We start from the raw sequence: 20,025 nt of genomic DNA, 5'->3' as shown, positions 1-20,025 counted from the left end.
CAGGATTAGCTGATGCTATCAATTGTTACAAGTCCAAGTGCCGGGTGCTGCACTTTGGTCACAACCACCCCATGCAGTGCTACAGGCTGGGGTCAGAGTGGCTGGAGAGCAGGCAGGCAGAAAGGGACCTGGAGGTGCTGGTTGACAGCAGCTGAACATGAGCCAGCAGTGTGCCCAGGTGGCCAAGAAGGCAAATGGCATCCTGTCCTGCATCAGAAATAGTGTGGCCAGCAGAAGCAGGGAAGTCATTCTGCCCCTGTGCTCAGCACTGGTTAGGCCACATCTTGAGTTCTGTGTCCAGTTCTGGGCCCCTCAATTTAAGAAGGACATTGAGACTCTTGAACATGTCCAGAGAAGGGCAACAAAGCTGGGGAGGGGTCTGGAGCACAGCCCTGTGAGGAGAGGCTGAGGGAGCTGGGGTTGCTTAGCCTGGAGAAGAGGAGGCTCAGGGGAGACCTTATTGCTGTCTACAGCTACTTGAAAGGAGGTTGTAGACAGGTGGGGTTTGGTCTCTTCTCCCAGGCAAGCAGCACCAGAACAAGAGGACACAGTTTCAAGCCGTGCCAGGGGAAGTTTAGGCTGGAGGTGAGGAGAAAGTTCTTCCCAGAAAGAATAATTGGCCATTGGAATGTGCTGCCCAGGGAGGTGGTGGAGCTGACGTCTGTGGAGGTGTTCAAAAGGGGCTTGGATGTAGCACTTGAAACCATGGTTTAATTAGTCATGAGGTGCTGGGTGCTAGGTTGGACTTGATGATCTCTGAGGTCTTTTCCAACCTTACTGATTCCATGAGTCTATGAAAAGTCTGTGATTTACACCTTCTGCGGCAGGGCATCCAATGTCCCCCTCTGTTTCTGCAGGCACCTCAGAGATGATGAGTTACTACATGGACACAACCATCGGCACCACAGCCCCTTACCCATTGCCTCGCCCAGGACTGATGGTAAGAAAGGATTTTAGGGGTTATTTCCCTGCCCCTAGCAGGGGGGAGGGAGGGGGTTTTCTCTTTGTTTGCTGTGATTTTTGCCAGCCCGTGATGTCAACCACTGAATCACTTCCAAGGCTTCACGTAGCTCAGAGCAGTGTCTGAGTGCTGAGTGTTTACCCAGCGCTTATCTGAACCTCTGGAGCTCGCAAACCCCCCGCTGGAAATAGGATTGCTGCGTCGGATTTCCTGCGCTTGTGTTGGGAGGAGGATCGTTAGGGAAACCATTGTCCCGGCGCCTCCGCTCCTCCTGGTGACCTTCACCTGCCGGGGATGAGTGCAGTGGGATCAGCACTCTGGAAGTGATCAGCCTTTGGGGGGGAAAAAAATAGGTTTGATTTGTTTTCTGGAATTTTTGGACAACTTCGGTGCTCTCACTCCTGAATCAGCTCCTTTCGGGCCGTGCAAGCTGATGTGTGGTCATGTGTAAAATGTGGTCTTGGCTGTGCTCAGACCAACTGCCATAGCAGCTATGGGTCAGGTTTGAGAGGTATCCCCTTCTACTCTGCCCTGGTGGGACCTCACCTGGAATACTGCATCCAGTTTTGGGCTCGCCAGTTCAAGAGGGACAGAGACCTGCTGGAGAAAGTCCAGTGGAGGGCTATGAAGATGATGAAGGGACTGAAGCACTGCCCTGTGAGGAGAAGCTGAGAGCCCTGGGGCTTTTTAGGCTGGAGAAGACTGAGAGGGGATTTAATAAATGTTTATAAATACTTGAGGGCTGGATGTCAAGAGGGAGAGGACAGGCTCTGCTCAATGTACCCAGTGATAGGACAAGGGGCAATGTATAGAAACTTCAGCACAGGAGGTTCCATCTCAACATGAGGAGGAAGTTCTTCACTGTGAGGGTCACACAGCACTGGAACAAGCTCCCCAGAAAGGTTGTGGAGTCTCCTTCTCTGGAGACTTTCAAGCCCCATCTGGATGCATTCCTGTGCAACCTGTGCTGGATTCTATGGTCCTGCTCTGGCAGGGGAGTTGGACTCTATGCATCTCCTGAGGTCACTTCCAACCCCTAACATCCTGTGATCCTGTGACAGTGCTTTGACCCTTACTTAGAGAAATCAGACCCTTTTTTTAGGGAAATCACACATTTTAACAGACCCAAGACGTGCTGGCCAGTGCAAAAGAGCCTAGCTGAGGTCAAATGAAAGCTGTAACTCTGAGCTGAGGCACCAGGCTGCAGAGAGGACTTGCTAGGAAGCAAAAACATGAACAGAAATAACCAGCCTGTGGCCTCCATGGTGCCAGGGCTGTGACCCAGGGCAGGGCCATGGCCCTTCTATCCCCTCACAGCCTCCTACACACACACACACACATTTTCAGGGGGGATATGGGACCTTTGGCCTCATTCTGCCAAATATATCAGTTCTGGTTAGAGGGGCTGAAAGAACCCCCCTCTGATGGAGGATGTGTTCACACAGCCAGCCCTGAGGGGAGCCCCCTCCCTGCTGCCATCCTGCTGAGCATAGCCTTGCTGTGGGTCTGCATTTTGTGCCTCATATTTGATTTTAAAAGGGCTTTTCTCGGCCTCATCACAGCAGCCCTCAGCCAGGTGAGTTTGGATGACTCTGTATTGTCTGATCAAACTCTGCCAGCCCTGGGCTTTGTGTCTGTTTGTTCTGCCACCACACCCAGGGCAGACATTTTGTGGTCCTGCTTGCCTGACCCTTTTCCCTCTCCTGCTCCCAGAAGCAAGGTGCTGCTGGTCCCTGCGAGGACCCCTGGGTGACCTGCGGCTTTCAGTCCACCTGCTGCCAGCCACGGACATGCTGTCCAGTCTGGGATGAGCCAGCCACACAAGAAGTGCCCACTGGCCTGGAGCACTACAGCACAGGTAGGACACCATTTGGGGCTGGGTTTGTGAGCCAGGAGGCAGTGTGTTTGGCTGAGAAGGAGAGACTTGAAGGACCACTGTGCTTTTGTTTGCTGTCCAGAGTGCCCCTCTTGTTTTCTCCCTCACATATTCCCTTTCTGCCCCAGTCTTGACTTAATTTATTGGGGTATTTCACCCTTAATGCAAGCACAAGGCACATGCAGGTTGGTAGCTGCATTGCTTGGCTGCCAAGCGTCTCCCTCAGGGGAGATGGGGCCAGAAAATATCTAAAAACCTTAAGGCTGCTGTGTTTAGTTATTCTCCTCTGTCAACAAGGTACTGAGCTGCCCTCTTCCCTGCCATGGCATGGGTGCCTGACTAGGAGAACCTCTCTTGCTTTTTGGGCAGTGATTTTGATGAACCTCCCTTGCATTTAGGGACTGCAGCCCTCTTGAGAGGCATGGGAAGATACCACGGGCAAGGTGGACCTGGCAGCCTTCTGCTTCCATTTTCAGCCCTTCCAACTTTTCCCATAGCATTTACAGAAATGATGTCCTCCCTGGTGGCTCTGAAAAGCTGACATGGCCTCCATGGAGGGTGGCAAGAAGCTACAGATTTCTGAGTTCTTTAATTCCTCTGGCATTAAATTCCTGTGGAGCCTTGGGTCTCTTCCTCCTGTAGCTCGTTGCCTTGTTTCTCGGGAGCGTGGTGGCCTGGTCTCCAGCTAACCACAAGTGGAGATGTGCCACACTGAGCTGTCAGGGCTGCATGGTTGCAACGTGCTGCACAGCTGAAGCAGTTCACCAGCGTGGCCTGGATGCTCCTCTCCCCTAACACGTTCAGAGTTTGAAAGTCGTTACAAAATCGCTGGTGACTAATTCTTGCCCCGCACATTGTTCAACCCGTGAGTCTTCAAGCTGAGCTTGCAGCTCAGGCTGCTTCTTGTATAACCAACTGGCAGCACAGATGGTGGCTGGGCAGTTGGTCCTCCTGCCTGTGGGGATGGGTGATGAGGCCTCAGCAAAGAGCTTGGTTGTGCTGCGGCAGAGGAGAGGGCTCAGGTACGCTGTGGTGCGAACCAACCACAGGAACTAAGTGAAAGAGCTCAAGTTGCACGAATGTGACCTTTGCAAAGGGCCAATATGAAGTTTATGTTTCACTTAAGTCCCACATAAGCCTATCATGAAGCACTTAAATCCCAAGTAAGCTTTTGCATGGCATGTGCTGGTCTTCTGTGACTTGTTCCCGGCTCGTTAGCTATGCACATTGGCCCCTTGGGAGGGCAAAAGCCCTGACGTTTAGAGACGTTTTGCAGCTAAAGAGTTCAGCAGAACCAGCAACTGCTGTGGTCAAAATGTGCAGTTTGAAATCTCTCCTTGGCAAATATTCAGGCATTTGGAATAGCTTTTTTTTCCCCCCCTCTTTTGCTCCCTTTGGTGAGCACTTGTGTGTGAGCAGGAGACGGACACAGAGCGCTGCGCCTGTGGCCGGAGCAGAGCTCTGTTGCATATTCCCAGCCGTTCTTATTTCAGCTATTTGCTCAACTCCTGTGGGTGACCTCTCTCAGCATGATGTCAGCTCTGCTCTGATGAAATCTGCCCTTGTAGCATTTGGATTTGCTCAAACAGTTTGCAAATCTGTGCCTGGAAAGTTTTTTCTTTGCATTGCTGGGTTTTTTTATTATTACTATTTTCCCCTACCCTCTCCCCTTTTCTGTGAAAGTGCTCTCTCCAGGGACCAACATATCTGCAACCCACATCTTCATTACCCCATGCTGGGTCTGTGAAATTTCTCCTTGCAGAGGCTGGAGCCTGGTTCAAACCTCAGTAAAGACAGTGGGAAAAAAAAAGAGAGAAGATAGAAATAGAGCTGCCTTTGTCTTAAATAGGTTTTGATCAAACCTCTGGTAGATTCAGATGGGCAGGACAGGCCTCTCGATTCTCTCCCGACACTTTAGAGTCACTTTTGAGTCCTTCCTGTGGCAATGCAAGGTACTCTTTCTCTGATTTCTGCTTCTCCTGCTGCTGTTTGCTCAGTCTAGAAGCGTTTCTAATTTTAAAAGGGAGGAAACTCTCATTTGTATAGGCTGCTAGGAACGGCCTTTCATTTCTCCTTTGTGTTTCGGGTGCCTATTAAAACCATTTGTCATCTATTCTTCTGGTGTACTAGAGGCTATTTTGGTTTTCATGGGCCTGATGCTGGTGAAAGAGGCAAGTCAACAAGGAAAATGCAAGTGTGAATATATCCCCTTGCAATAGAAACCCACAACTTTTCTACTAGTTTTAGGGCTGCTTGCCTTTAAAGAAGATATTTGGCCTTTGAAGCTGGGGTGAGTTTATTTACATTGTGCTTGAAGCCTGATAAGATTATTCAGTGATATGGCCAAAGGAAAGCCTGGTGTGGATTTAGCTTGTTGATAAACGACAAGAAGGAGTGGTGGTGTGTTTGGAAGCTTGGAAAAGACACAGGGTCAGTTTTATTTAGAATAGAATAAACCAGATTGGAAGAGACCTTCAAGATCATTGTGTCCAACCCATCATCCAACACCATCTAATCAACTAAACCATGGCACCAAGCACCCCATCAAGTCTCCTTCTTGTGGCTTGCTGCCACAACCTGTGCTGCATGTGTGGTGGAATTGTTATTTCCCCAAAGAACCAACTTAAACTGGGTCCACAGCATGCAAAGGTGGACCCAGTTTTCACCCCAGAGAGGTAGAAATAAAAAGACCCAAAGGACAACAAGAGGACACAGTCTCAAGCTGTGCCAGGGGAAGTTTAGGCTGGAGGGGAGGAGAAAGTTCTTCCCAGAGAGAGTTGTTAGGCACTGGAATGTGCTGCCCAGGGAGGTGGTGGAGTCAGTGTCCCTGGAGGTGTTCAAGAGGGGATTGGATGTGGCACTTGGTGCCATGGTTTAGTCATGAGGTCTGTGGTGACAGGTTGGACTTGATGATCTTTGAGGTCTCTTCCAACCTTGGTGATTCTGTGATTCTGTGTCCATATAGAGAGGTAGGTGCTGGTCTCTTCTCACAGGCAATTAGTGACAGAACAAGAGGGAAAGGCCTCAAGCTGCACCAGGGTAGGTTTAGGCTGGACATTAGGAAGCATTTTTTTCACTGCAAGAGTGGTCAGGCGTTGGAACAGGCTGCCCAGGGGGGTGGCTGGGTCACCATCCCTGATGGTGTTTAAAGTTGATTTAGATGTGGTGCTTAGTGATGCACTTGGTGGTGCAGGGCCGATGGTTGGACCTGATGGTCTCTAGGGCCTTTCCCAACCTGAATGATTCTACGATTCTAAGGGAGCTGCTGCCTCTTTATCAAATCCTTTTCTCTGCTCCTTGGACAGGTGGGAACAGGAATGAAAAGGCACCTTAGCTGAACCATCTGGCAGCCCAAAATTAAGGGTGCCATGTGTCTGCCCAAAGCAGCAGAGCTGCTGAAAGGATGCTGAAAGCCACACTTAGTGCCGCATGTTTAATTCATAAGGTAAAAGTATCCTGATACTACCCCTCTGGTAATAGCTTTTTGGTTGATGGGCACACAACTGGAGTGGAGGAGAAGATTTGATGGGGGTGATATAATTTCAGCACAGACACAACACTAGCTTTTTGAGCCAAGGCCACTCTGACAACCTCCTCCAGCCTGAATGAGTTTGTTTTCTTTAGTGATAGGGGAGATAAAACTGTTGTCAATGGCAAGTGAGGGATGAAATGAAGATGTTTCTACAACTGCTGAACTGAATCAGCACACTTGGACTGGAGGTCCTCCCTGTCTTTTGGACATAACAGGAGTGTTTGAGGGAGTAATCCTGCTTTTACTGAGGCAAATGGGATTGGCTTTGGGATTTTACAAGGCTAGAAATGAAATGGAAGTCTTTTTTCAGAGGGGAAATTGGAGCTGTGAGTCTGACCGTGCTTCCCAGGCAGCCCTGCTGAATTTGGTCAGGCTTCTTGCATTGATTGACTCTCACAAATTAAAGTCACCTTTTTTCCAGCTCATGAGTCACCTTCATAAGGCTCATCCTTATGAAGAAAGGCTGAGAGACCTGGGGCTGTTTAGTCTTGAGAAGTGAAGGCTGAGAGGGGATCTTATTAATGTTTATAAGTAGCTGAGGTGTGGGGGTCTAGATGAGGGTGCCAGGCTCTTTTTGGTAGTGCCCAGTGATAGGTACAAGCTGGAGCACAGGAGGTTCCACCTCAACCTGAGGAGACACTTCTTCACTGGGAGGGTGCTGGAGCCCTGGTGCAGGATGCCCAGAGAGGTTGTAGAGTCTCCTTCTCTGGAGACTTTCAAAACACACCTGGACACGTTCCTGTGTGACCTGCCCTAGGTGACCCTGCTTTGTCAAGGGAGCTGCACTTGATGATCCCTAACACCCAGTGTGATTCAGGCCAGTGCTGTGGGAGAGCATGGTGTAGAGAGCAGCCTTACCCACTCTGTGGCTGATGCTGTCTGGCCACATTATCTTGGTGCCACCTCTCACCACACAACAGTTGGGGTTTATCAGCTTTGGGGGTGGCATGTCCCTAACGCAGCAAACCTGCATCCAACCCCTTGGTGCTTCATGGACATTGGATCCCTGCAGGAAAGCAAAGCCCTTGTAGCTGGAGCAACACATTGCAGTGTGCAGGCAGGCACAGGATGCTGTTCCTTTGCCCCAGTCCTGCCAAATCTGGCTGTGATTTTCCTTCAAGCCCAGCTCTTAGCTCAGCCTGGACTGCAGTCAGGAGTCCCCCCTGCATCCATGGAGAACCCTCCCTGCTTTTCCCCACGTTGCTCCCTCCTTCTCCATGAGACCTGCTCTTTCCCTGGTGGAGATCTCCAGAGGAAAGCTTTCTGTGAGAGGTTTCTGGGCTGTCTTCCAGGCCCACGCTCAGAGGAAGGGGGCTTGGGGAGGAGGAGAGAGTGGGGAGGGGGGAAGGTGAAAGCTGACCAGGCTCAGGCCGATGTCTTCTCCAGCTGCAGCACATTTTCCGAGCGAAGCTTGTTGGCTTTTGGTTTGTTTTATTTTTTTTAACAACAACAACAAAAAAATCTGCCTTTTTTTTTTTTTTCATGTCCTTTTATCCTATTTTTAACTGCAGCCTCCTTCCTTTTCTCAGCCTCCTCCAACACTTCCCCCCTCCCCTGCGCTGCTGCTGCCTCCCCCGCATGCTCTCTGCAGAGATGAATGGGCGTCTTCACAGGGCATGCACATCTGCTTGTGGCTCCAGACCTAGCAGGACTTCTCAGGCAGTTCTGGACAGGCCAGTTTGTTCTCTCCCTCCTTAAAATGAGGAGCAGGCAAGGAAGTTGGAGGGAAACAGAATAGGGGGAGAAATAAAGGGGCGAGGGAGCACAGGGAGGGATGAGCGAGAGCTGAGGTGCTGATGGTTGCTGGTTCATTTTCAACCAATCTGTGCACAAAATCCTGCCTCTTCCCAACTTGCTGCTGGTCCTTCCTGCGGATCTGCAGCCCTCCTTGGTTCTTCACTCTGGACCAAGGGATGAATGAGTCCTTTCTGCTGTGCTTTTGCATCCCAGGTAGCACAGATTCTCTCAGGTTGCAGGGTCTGGCATAATTTATAGGTTGGAATGGGATTTTCTTTGCCCTTTTTTCTTTGTGGCAGCCTTTGGGTGTTTCCTTGGCTCCAGTTAAAAGAGTGATGTACCTGCTAGACTTGGGTGCTCTGGGTCTGTGGAAGGACACACATGATTTTCTCCATTAAGAGCACTTAACTCCTATCTGTTGATGGAAAGAAAAGATCCCTCTGTGCCTTGCTAATGAATTGAAGAGCCATGAGCTCCCTGTTGGTGTCTGAGACTCTCCTGGTCATTTTGCAAGGGCCTTGTGAAGGATGCTGAGCAGCTACTGGTTTGCTCTTCAAGAGCTGGATGCTGTGTCTGACTTGTGTGGATCACACCCAGGTGGCTCTGATACGCAGCGATGCTGCCTCTGCTACTCCTCCCCACTGTAACCTGTTACAAATCAGCACTTGGAGAGGTTTTACTTGCACTGGAACAGCAGAATGACAAAAATCCAGGCTTTCACTTTTCCATTTGTTTCCTCCCCACTCTGGAAAAATCCCTCTCTTGCCTCTCTAAGACAAAACCCAGGGGAGCTCCCTGTGTGTTGGATCACCAGAGAATAAGCACTGAGCGCTTGTCCCACTTGAGCTCTAGACTGGTGTCAGCTAGGGATCAGCTGCCATGAAGGGAGGAATTGTCCTCTGAGCAGGGTGTTGGTCCCCTGAATGAAAACTGGAAGGTTGCTGCTTGGGTTTTGGGGTGATGCTTGTGGATTTGTTGAGGTCCTCAGGTGTAACAGGGGTGTTGGAGCCCAGCAAGAGGGAACACGCTGCAACAAGAAGCTCCAATATGCCATGGGGAAGAAATAGCTCCATGTAGAGTCGAGGAGGAAAGGGACTAAGCAACAGGGCTGCTGTGGTGCCTTGAGAATGACTGCAGAAGATGTTTTGGGTTGATCTTGGAGTAGGACTGTTCCCTTGGTAGGGATGGATGTACCTGTTTCTTTCTCCAGAAGGGGAGGCTGTCTTACGACCTCAAACACTTGTTTCAGAGAGGCCACACGAAGCACAGATGCTTTTGGTTTGACCTTTCCCAACCTCCTTTGCTACACGAGCACTTGCCACTGGGGATAGTGGGCAGCAGAGGGTTTGGGTTGCACATGGGCAGCCCTTCTTGTACTAGCACCTTAGTGGGCTTTGCTGTGCTGGCATGGAGATCAGCTGCTCTTTTCTCCTTGGATGGCAGGGTGATGGCAGGGCAAGCAGAGGGGGACGTGGGGAGCACAGGGGGCTGGGACCCTGAACACAGCCCGATTCTTTCAGCTGCTGGCAGCGTGAAGCACCTCTCTCTCCCTCCAGATGTTCAGTGTGTTTATAGCTGCTGCAGCAAGAGGCTGAACTCTCTCATTAATACGTTTTTCTCTCTCTCACATTGAAGCCAGAAGTCTCAGCTCAGAGGTTGCAGCTGGAAAGGAGCTGGGGGGTGAGGGGTGGGAGAGAGAGAGAGAGAAAGAGAGTAGGGAGGTGTATGCAAGCCTTCCATCCCATTCAGCTCCCCCTTCTCCACTTTCCTCCCCCGCTCCCCCTCCCGAATCCTCCCAAAATACACATGCCCCCCCCCCCAAAAAAAAAAAAAGAACGAAAAAAAGAACAACACTAGCAGATTTTTTATTTCAGAAAGTAAACACTTAGGCCGTGGGGGTCTGGAGGTTATGGGAAAAGAGGAAACCATTGGGCTAATCAGGCCGGGACACACTTCCCCCGCTGAAATAAACCAGAAATCATTGCAGGCCAGGGAGCCCGGCGCCGTTAACCCTGCCGCTGCCAGCGCGGCGGAGCCGCCGAGCTGCCCACGCCGCCTCCCCGCCGCCCGCCGTTCCGCCGGGGCCCGAGCGCCGCTGGGGAAGGGGAGCCAGCGCTCCCCAGCAGCCCTGCGGCATGCTGGCCCGCGGGGACTGAGCCCCTGGGAATCTTCTAGGAGGAAACGAAGCCTCTTTGCCTTCCCCCCCACCCCCGTTTGTTTGTTTCATAGTTTATGAGCCATCCTATAGAATTTCCTAGTTATTCTTGCTTGAGAACTCTGCCTCTACAGAGAGGAAATCTTTCTCTGCTTGAATCAGCAAGATTTGGGCTGGTTTCAGCATGCTCTTTTCTTCTTTTTTTTTTCCTTTTTTTTCCTTTTTTTTTTTTTTTTTTTTAATCCTTGCTGGATTTGCATTAGGTGTATAAAAAAAATGCAGAGATGTGGTGCTGAGGGACATGGTTTAGTGCCAGACTTAGTAGATTGGAATAGAAATAGAAATTTAAAAATGAATAGAATAGAATAGAATAGAATGAAATTACAATGAAATTAGAATAGACTGGAATAGGAATAGGAATAGGAATGGAATAGGAATAGGAATAGGAATAGGAATAGGAATAGGAATAGGAATAGGAATAGGAATAGGAATTAACCGGGTTGGAAAAGACCTTTGAGATCATTGAATCCAACCTATCACCCAACACCATCTAATCAACTAAACCATGGCACCAAGCACCCCATCCAGTCTCTTCCTAAACACCTCCAGGGATGGTGACTCCACCACCACCCTGGGCAGCCCATTCCAATGGCCAATCTCTCTCTCTATGAAGAACTTCTTCCTAACACCCAGCCTAAACCTCCCCTGGCACAGCTTGAGACTGTGTCCTCTTGTTCTGGTGCTGCTTGCCTGGGAGAAGAGACCAGCAATAAGGTCTCCCCTGAGCCTCCTCTTCTCCAGGCTAAGCAACCCCAGCTCCCTCAGCCTCTCCTCACAGGGCTGTGCTCCAAACCCCTCCTCAGCTTTGTTGCCCTTCTCTGGACACCTTCCAGCAAGTCAACATCTTTCCTAAACTGAGGGGCCCAGAACTGGACACAGGACTCAAGGTGTGGCCTAACCAGTGCTGAGTAGAGTTAGGGAGCGATTGGAGTCAGTGATCTGAAAGGTCTTTTCCAAACAAAATGATTCTATGATTAGCTCACTGATCATTTGGTTAGAATCACAGAATCATAGAATCAATAAGGTTGGAAAAGATCTCAGAGATCATCAAGTCCAACCTGTCACCCAGCACCTCATGACTAACTAAACCATGGCTTCAAGTGCCACATCCAAGGCTGCAAACCTTCAGGGTGAGGACTCTTCCCTGCTGCCTTCCACTCCTCCGTTCATAGGGTACCCAGCATATGGAATCTGGCTGTAGGAGTTGGGCTGACTCTTGATGCTCCTCCAGAATAATTCCAGGTGTAGTGGAGTTGTCCTGCTAGAAAGCAGCTTTGCAGAGAAGAGCCTGGGAGTGCTGGTGGACAGCAAGTTGCCCATGAGCCAGCAACGTCCTAAGGGCCACTTGGTCCTCAGGGCAAAGAAAACCAATGGTTTTCTGGGATGTATGAAGAAAAGTGTGATTGGCAGGCTGAGGTTCTCCTCCTGCCTCTGCTCTGCCATAGTCAGGCCACAGCTGGAGTCCTGGGTCCAGTTCTGGGCTCCCCAGTTAAAGAGAGACAAGGAGCTATTGAAGAGAGTCCAGTGCAGGCTATGAGGATGCTGAAGGACCTGAAGCATCTCTGTGAGAGGGAAAGACTGAGAGCCCTGAGGCTGTTGAGCCTGGAGAAGAGCTACCTGTAAGGGTAGCTAGCAAGAGGTAAAGGGCCCTCAGGGAGCAAGAGGATGGGGCCAGACTCTTCTCAGTGGTGCCAACAAGTGGCAACTTTACAAAGAGGTCTCAATTTCCCCTCTCTGTGCCTGGCCTTGGACTTCCCCTGGCTCCTTTCACAGTCTGAGTTGCCTGCTATAAATGGATGCTCACCACCAGGTCTCACACGTTTTGAGACCACAGCAGCTATCTGTGTTTCACAGCATTTCTCAGCATGAATGTTTATCACTGTAAATGTGTATTAGAGGCTGTCCCCCTCCGTGACCCTGGCTCTGTTTGATCAGAGCTCCTCACCATGATTGCTGACTCCTGCCAGGCTGTGATTTTTGGAGAAGCCTGGATGAGTTCCTCACCCATCTCCAAAGGCTGCTTTGGAAGCCTCAAATCTTCACATGATACCCATGCTGAGACTGTCTGTGATGGAGCTCTTTGCCCAGCATCCTAAAGCAGGTCTCTCCCACAAGCCTTCTGCTAGCAGCTGCTGAGAAGGAGCAGGGCTGAAAGGAAAAGCTAAGACAGAGCACTTTGTAGCCAAGGGAAAGTGATTCCTCTGACAGTGACTCTGCTGGAGAAGGTTTCCCCTCATCTGTTACAGTGTAAGGGCTGGCAGTGAAAGGTGCTGTCACCGGTTCCTTGAGCCATCAGCCCAGCCCTTGTGACATTCCCACCAGAAGGCAAATCCCCAGATAGCTCACAACAGGGGAGCTGCAGACCTGCCACGTCCCACCCTGCTATCTCAAGAATGCATTTGAACAGTAGCTGCCCCTGCAGCCTCTGGAGGTCGAGGCTTCAGATGGAAATCAGGCTCTGTGGAGATAGTCCCACAGGGCAAATTTCAGAATTTCTGGAGCTGGTGTTCAGCTCAGATAAGCCCTTGAGAGCTCAGATACTTTATCTGAACCTTATCTGAGCTATTTGCATCACTTCAGTCTGAGAAACCAGGCTGTCAGACAACTGGGGAGGGGGGCAGCTTGTCTAGGATGGTCTGTCTTTTTGTTGAGTTGTGATTTCTAGCACAGACATCTAGATCCAGGAGGGTTGGACTCTCCTGTGCCCCACACAGCTCAAGGAGCTTTCTGCAGGCTGGAGAGGTGACGAGCAGGAAGGAGAAATATCATGCTTAGAGCCATGTAAGGCTCTAAATAAGGGCAGGATTGAGATGAATATTCCTTGAAAGCCCTCTAAGGGATTGCAACTCTCAGCTCTCTTTCTAGACTAGAAATAAACTCGAGCTGCCCTTGTTGCCAATCATGGATTGAAAGGATTCCTTCTTTTGGGAGCAAAGCCAGGCCTGAGCTTTCTCAACTGCAGTGTGTTTTCTGCACATGAAGGCTCTCACCTTGTCTGGAGCTCTTGGGAGAAGGTACAGGGTTCATGCTCTCTTAGCATCTCTCCTCTTCATCCCTGCTTTGAAGTAGTCATCTGCTTGACAGGACCCATACAACAAAACATCTCCAGAGCATGGGGTGGTTTCATTCACCAGAGCTCTAGATCCTGGTGGCTCTTCCTCACCTTGCTTGGTCTTTTTTGCAGAGGAAACATTCTCAGGACTGAGAAGGGCAGATTTAAGAGATCAGGACAATGAGGCTGGTGAGGGGCCTTGAGCACAAGCCCTACGAGGAGAGGCTGAGGGAGCTGGGGTTGCTTAGCCTGGAGAAGAGGAGGCTCAGGGAAGACCTTATTGCTGTCTACAGCTACCTGAAGGGTGGTTGTAGCCAGGAGGGTGCTGGAGCCCTGGAGCAGGCTGCCCAGAGAGAGTCTCCTTCTCTGGAGAGATTCCAAGCAATTCAGGGCAATCTGCTCTAGATGCCTCTGTTTTAGCAGGAGCTTTGGACTAGATGATCCCCAGGGGTCCCTTCAAACCTTTACCACCCTGAGATCCTGGGATCTGGATGAGACCTACCAGCTGACCATGGCCATATCACTGCACAGAAAGTCTTTAGGCATCTAAACTCCTCTTGCCTTCCACTGGAGCAGTGAGACATCCAAATCATTCCAAAAGCTGCCTGTGAGCCACTGTGCAGCAGTTTCTCACGTTGGAGTTGCAGATGATTAATTCATTGCACATTTTATGGCGGTGCTTAATTCACCGAGGTCAGGTGAGAGGCTGCAAGTCCCTGGGGAATGGTGGTGTACAAGTGCTTGAAATCATCTCTCACACACACACAAAAGAGATGTCTTAAATGACACAGAGCTGCTGGCATGGCTGAGCCCCTGAAGCTGCTGAACACGTGCTGGGGTTCACCGGACGGACCTGCCCCTCTGGGCTTTTGTATCAATAGGCTTTGGAGGAGCTGCAGCAGGTCAATTGTTGGCTGCTTCACAAGAGATGGAATTGGAGCTTTCTCTCTCTGCAGCTGGTTCCTGAGAAGGGAGGATGCCTCTCTAGCAGCAAGCAAGGCACATGAGGTTGTGTGTCTATGTTGGGATGAAGGGTTCTCTGCAGAAGAGCCATGGGAGGCTTGCAGCAGCCTCCAAATGCCTCGGGTGAGATGTGGGAAAAGCTTGGGATGGAGGCTGGGATTTGCATGCAGGCTTACTTCCCTTTACTCCAAGAAGGAGATTGAGATGCTGGAGGAGGTCCAGAGAAGGGCAATGAAGCTGGTGAAGAGTCTGGAGAGCCCCAGTATCTCATGACTACTAAATCATGGCACCAAGTGCCACATCCAATCCCTTCTTGAACACCTCCAGGGCTGGTGACTCCACCACCTCCCTGGGCAGCACATTCCAATGGCTAACGACTCTCTCAGTCCCATTCCACCCCTCCCATGCTGGGATTCTGTGGGATGGAGCTGAAGAAACTGCTCACTGCCCAAGAAAAGTGGAGGCTTGATTTCTGAGAAGACCAGGCCCAAAATCCTTGTCCCTAACTCCTCGTCCCTAACTCCTCGACAACTCTTTTCCAGGAGCCAGAAATGCCTTTTTCCCCTGCTTTGCATGATTCACTCTCCACATCCTAAGTTCAAGTGGGGCCAGAGGGCATTTGTCTTGGCCAGGCTGATGTCAGCATTGAGGTAGAATAGGGAAGGGGAAAAAAAAAAAACCAAAGTAAGAAAGAAAGGAAAAAAAAAGAGGAGGAGATGCCCCAGGGGAGCCTGTTCATGGAAAAATTCTAATTTGGTCAGTTGCAGGCAGCTCACAGAAGAGCCCACACTGGGGAGATTTCAACCCAGTTTTGCAGGCTCCAAAGGCAGGAATAATTATGGAAGGAAGTGATGGAAATAAAGCTGGCATCTCAGCCCTGCCCTGCACCAGCTCTTTGCCACGCTGCAGCCATGGGCTGTCTGCATCCCCTGTGAAAGCCCTCCAGTGCTGATCAGGACCTTCTCCTCCTCTTCTTTGCATCTGCTTACTGCCTAGCCCCCAGGAGACCAGAGGCTTCCTTCATTGGGAGGCTTTGGTTGTGTTTCTATCCAGGCAAACAGCAACTCCACCAAAGCAGAAGCAGCTTCTTTGCTTCAGAGTAATCCAAGTGAGGCCCCAGATGACTGGAAACTGGCCAGTGTGGTCCCCATCCACAAGAAGGGTCGGATGGAGGAACCTGGAAACTCCAGGCCTGGCAGAATAGAATAGAATAGTGTGGCCAGCAGGAGCAGGGAGGTCATTGTGCCCCTGTACTCAGCACTGGTTAGGCAACACCTTGAGTCCTGTGTCCAGTTCTGAGCCCCTCAGTTTAAGAAGGACATTGAGACACTTGAATGTGTCCAGAGAAGGACAACAAGGCTGGGGAGAGGCCTTGAGCACAACCCTGTGAGGAGAGGCTGAGGGAGCTGGGGTTGCTTAGCCTGGAGAAGAGGAGGCTCAGGGGTGACCTCATTGCTGTCTACAACTCCCTGAAGGGAGGTTGTAGCCAGGAGGGGGTTGGTCTTTTCTCCCAGGCAACCAGCACCAGCACAAGGGGACACAGTCTCAAGCTGTGCCAGGGGAAGTTTAGGTTGGAGGTGATGAGAAAGTTCTTCACCAAGAGAGTCATTCATTATTGGAATGTGCTGCCCAGGGAGGTGGTGGAGTCCCCATCCCTGGAGGTGTTCAAGAGAGGATTGGATGTGGCACTTGGTGCCATGGTCTAGTCATGAGATCTGTGGTGACAGGTTGGACTTGATGATCTTTGAGGTCTCTTCCAACCTTAGTGATACTGTGAAGTGACAGGAGAAGGAGGCAACCCAGTAGCTTGCTCTGCCTTCCACTGGTGCTGAGCTGCAGGCTGGGTGTCAGCTCACTCTCTTCTCTAAATGGAATCCATCTTTTGTTGTGTTTTTTTATCTTCCACCCCCCCCCCACCCCCCCCCCCCCTTTTCTTCTTGTTGCTGCCAAAAGTGACAGATTGTTCTGTGGGAAGCATCAATATTTTGTCAAAAGGGAATCCAAACACTTGCAGCCAAAACTCAGCGTTTTGCCTCTTGGTGCAAAAACAAAGCGCCGTGGGAAATGCCAACGTGGAGAGAATATGGAGAAGCTGTTAGAGAGGGTCCAGAGGAGGCCACCAAGATGGCCAGGGGACTGGAGCACCTCTCCTGTGAGGATAGGCTGAGAAAGTTTGGGTTCCTCAGCCTGGAGAAGAGAAGGCTCTGAGGAGACCTCAGAGCAGCCTTCTACTACCTACAGGAGAGCTGGAGAGGGGCTTTGTGCGAAGGCAGAGTGACAAGGCAAGGGGGGATGGCTTCAAACTGGATGGAGCTTGACTGAGATGAGACATTAGGAAGAAATTCTTCCCCATGAGTCATAGAATCAACAAGGTTGGAAAAGACCTCAGAGCTCATCAAGTCCAACCTGTCACCCAATACCTCAGGACTACTAAACCATGGCTCCAAGTGCCACATCCAATCCCCTCTTGAACACCTCCAGGGATGGTGATTCCATCAGGTTCCTGGGCAGCACATTCCAATGGCCAGTTCCTCTTTCTGGGAGGAACTTTCTCCTCACCTCCAGCCTAAACCTCCCCTGGCACAGCTTGAGACTGTGTCCTCTTGTTCTGGTGCTGGTTGCCTGGGAAAAGAGACCAACCCCCACCTGGCTACAACCTCCCTTCAGGTAGCTGTAGAGAGCAAGAAGGTCTTTCCTGAGCCTCCTCTTCTCCAGGCTAAGCAACCCCAGCTCCCTCAGCCTCTCCTCACAGGGCTGTGCTCCAGACCCCTCCCCAGCCTCATTGCCCTTCTCTGGACACGTTCAGGTGTCTCAGTGTCCTTCTTAAACTGAGTGGCCCAGAACTGGACACAGGACCCAAGGTGTGTCCTAACCAGTGCTGAGCACAGGGGCAGAATGACCTCTTGCTGGCCACACCATTCCTGACGCAGGCCAGGATGCCATTGGCATCTTCTCCCATCCCTCCCCGGGAGCCTCTCCTCGCTGCAGTCAGCAGGCTCCAGTGGCACTGGACCGCGGTGGGAGGACTTTGGTTTTGCTCCACCCCCACCTGAAACGCAATGCTTTCAGCAGGGCTCTCCCACGCCTGCCGAGCGCCTCTCTCCCCCCTGGCTCCCCGCTGCTGCTGCTGCTGCTCCTCACTTCATTAGCGCCCGAGATGTTTATAAATGGAAGAGATAATATTTTTTCGTTTCCAGTTGGGGTTTCCAGGGCAGCCACTTTCTAAAGCACTTAGGAAGTTTAGAGAAGAGGAGGTTATATAAACGATTCCCTCCCCCCTCTTCCCATCCTCCCCCCTCCCCTCTTCCCATCCTCCCCCCCCCCCGCCCTCCACACTCCAGGCTCTTATTAATCAAGTGGTTTGTGGAGCCATTCCCATAGCTTGGGGATCAAGGGCACTAGCTTGGGTGAGGGGAGGCAGGCAGTTAGTACAAGACAGCTTTTTCTTGGCTCCTACCCCTCTTCTCAGGAGGTTTGTGATGAATTGAAGCAGTCAGACCTGGCTGTTGGGGTTTGAAAGCAGACAAAGGGCTGTGTAACCTGCCCCTAGGTTACAGCAAAACTGTGTTTGGGGCTTGGCTCTTCTGTTACCCCCTTCTAGGCCTTCAAGTGAGGGACTGAGGTATCCTCAGCCAGTTTGCAGGTGAAACTAAGCTGGGAGGAAGTGTTGAGAGACCTGACTAGGCTGGACCAATGAGCTGAGATCAATGGGGTTCAGCAAAGCCAAGTGTCTGGAGAACAGGTCTTGTGGGGAGGAGCTGAGGGAACTGGGCTCAATCAGCCTGTAGAAAATGAGGCTGAGATGAGACCTTCTGGATCTCTGTAACTCCCTGAAAGGAAGTTGGAGCCAGGTGGGGGTCAGTGCTTTCTCCCAAGTAAGAAATGACAGGACAAGAGAAGATGGCCTCAGGTTGAACCAGGGGAGGTATAGGTTGGATATTAGAAGAAATTTGTGCCCTGAAAGGTTCTCCAACACAGGAGCAGGTTCCTCAGGGGGTGGCTGAATCCCCATCTCTGGAGATGTTCTCAAGCCACAGAGATGTGGTGCCAAGGGACCTGGTTTAGCACCAGCCTCGGCAGAGTTAGAGAATGATTGTTTCTGATCATCTGAAAGGGCTTTTCCAACCAAAATAATTCCATGATTCTCTGCTTTTCCTATTCAGCCTCCAACAGCAGGATGGGTGTGAGCAGCACAGGTGCTTTGTGGGTTTGGAAAACAGGAGCAAGCTTTTGTTCCCATTAGAATCCAACCAGGCTCTGCCTCCACCTCTGTGTCCTTCCCCTGACTGCCTCCTCGGAGTCTTTCTCTTTCCCTTGGCTGCATGGAGCTCTGTGTGTAGTGGCAGGTCCAGCTGTTTCAAGCCTGGAGCAGAAGGTCCACAGGAAATCAGCTCATTAGGCTGTTGACCCACCTCTCCAGCTTTCCAGCCATGCTCTCTGGGTGTGAAAATAATGATTTAAATAGCCAAGGGTGGGAAATAATGATTTAAAGGGGGCAAAGGGGATATTCACAACTTAGACTTCAGACTTGGCAGAAGGAAACTGCATTTCTTCCGGGTCTTGGGAGCCTGTGAGGAAAAGGTGTTGAACATCTGGAATGATTTAGCAGCTCTGTGCTGTTGTAGGAGCCTGTGCACTTGTGGTGGTACAGATCTAGCTCACCTCAAAGAGCCAGGATGCTTGGAGGGAGAGAAAAGCCACTAGCAGTGTTAGGCTTGAGCAGGAGCATGTTGGGCACTGCAGAAGAGCCATGTCAACCTCCTCCAGGGACAAGGGATAGGATAGGATAGGATAGGATAGGATAGGATAGGATAGGATAGGATAGGATAGGATAGGATAGGATAGGATAGGATAGACCAGACCAGGTTGGAAAAGACCTTTGATATCATCAAGTCCAACCTATCACCCAACACCACCTAATCAACTAAACCATGGCACCAAGCACCCCATCCAATCTCCTTCTAAACACCTCCAGTGATGGTGACTCCACCACCTCCCTGGGCAGCACATCCCAATGGCCAATCTCTCTTTCTGGGAAGAATTTCTTCCTAACATCCAGCCTAAACCTCCCCTGGCACAGCTTGAGACTGTGTCCTCTTGCTCTGGTGCTGCTTGCCTGGGAGAAGAGACCAACCCCCACCTGGCTACAACCTCCCTTCAGGGAGTTGTAGAGAGCTAGAAGGTCTCCCTTCAGCCTCTTTTTCTCTAGGCTGAGCATTCCCAGTTCCCTCAGCCTCTCCTCACCAGCCCTGTTCTGGAGCCGGGTGGGAGTTGATGTCTTCTCCCAGGGAACAAATGATAGAATAAGAGGAACTTGCCTCAAGCTGCCCCAGGGGAGATTTATGTTGGACAACAGGAACAATTTCTTTCCCCAAAAGGGCTGTCAAGCCTGGACCAGGCTGCCCAGGGGCAGTGGTGGAGTCCCCATCCGTGGAGGGGTTTCAAAGCCATATAGATGTGGTGCTAAGGGACCTAGTTTAGTTGTCAACTAAGGTGCTGGGTTAAGGGTTGGACTTGATGATCTGAGAGGTCGTGGTTAAGGGTTGGACTTCATGACCTGAGAGGTCTTGGTTAAGGGTTGGACTTGATGATCTGAGAGGCCTTTCCCAGCCTAAAGGAGTCTGTGATTCTATGAGCCTCTCCTTCTCACAGAAAACTCCTTGAAGACAGGAACTTAACTGGGTGCAAA

At 50.9% G+C, this 20,025-nt stretch overlaps 1 protein-coding gene across 1 annotated transcript in view; it reads left to right on the top strand.

Moving 5' to 3' along the window:
- Positions 1-865: 865 nt before the first annotated feature.
- ETS1 (ETS proto-oncogene 1, transcription factor) overlaps positions 866-20,025 on the top strand; it is an 85,051-nt gene continuing 65,891 nt past the window's right edge. The window contains exons 1-2 of the mRNA XM_009906480.2: positions 866-940; positions 2,678-2,819. Coding sequence (XP_009904782.2) covers positions 869-940; positions 2,678-2,819 — 214 coding nt within the window. The 5' untranslated portion in view covers positions 866-868. The remainder of the gene's footprint in view (positions 941-2,677; positions 2,820-20,025) is intronic.

The sequence above is a fragment of the Dryobates pubescens genome, chromosome 34 (assembly GCF_014839835.1).
Source record: "Dryobates pubescens isolate bDryPub1 chromosome 34, bDryPub1.pri, whole genome shotgun sequence".
Lineage (NCBI taxonomy): Eukaryota > Metazoa > Chordata > Aves > Piciformes > Picidae > Dryobates > Dryobates pubescens.
This window is presented reverse-complemented; position numbering and strand designations above follow the sequence as displayed.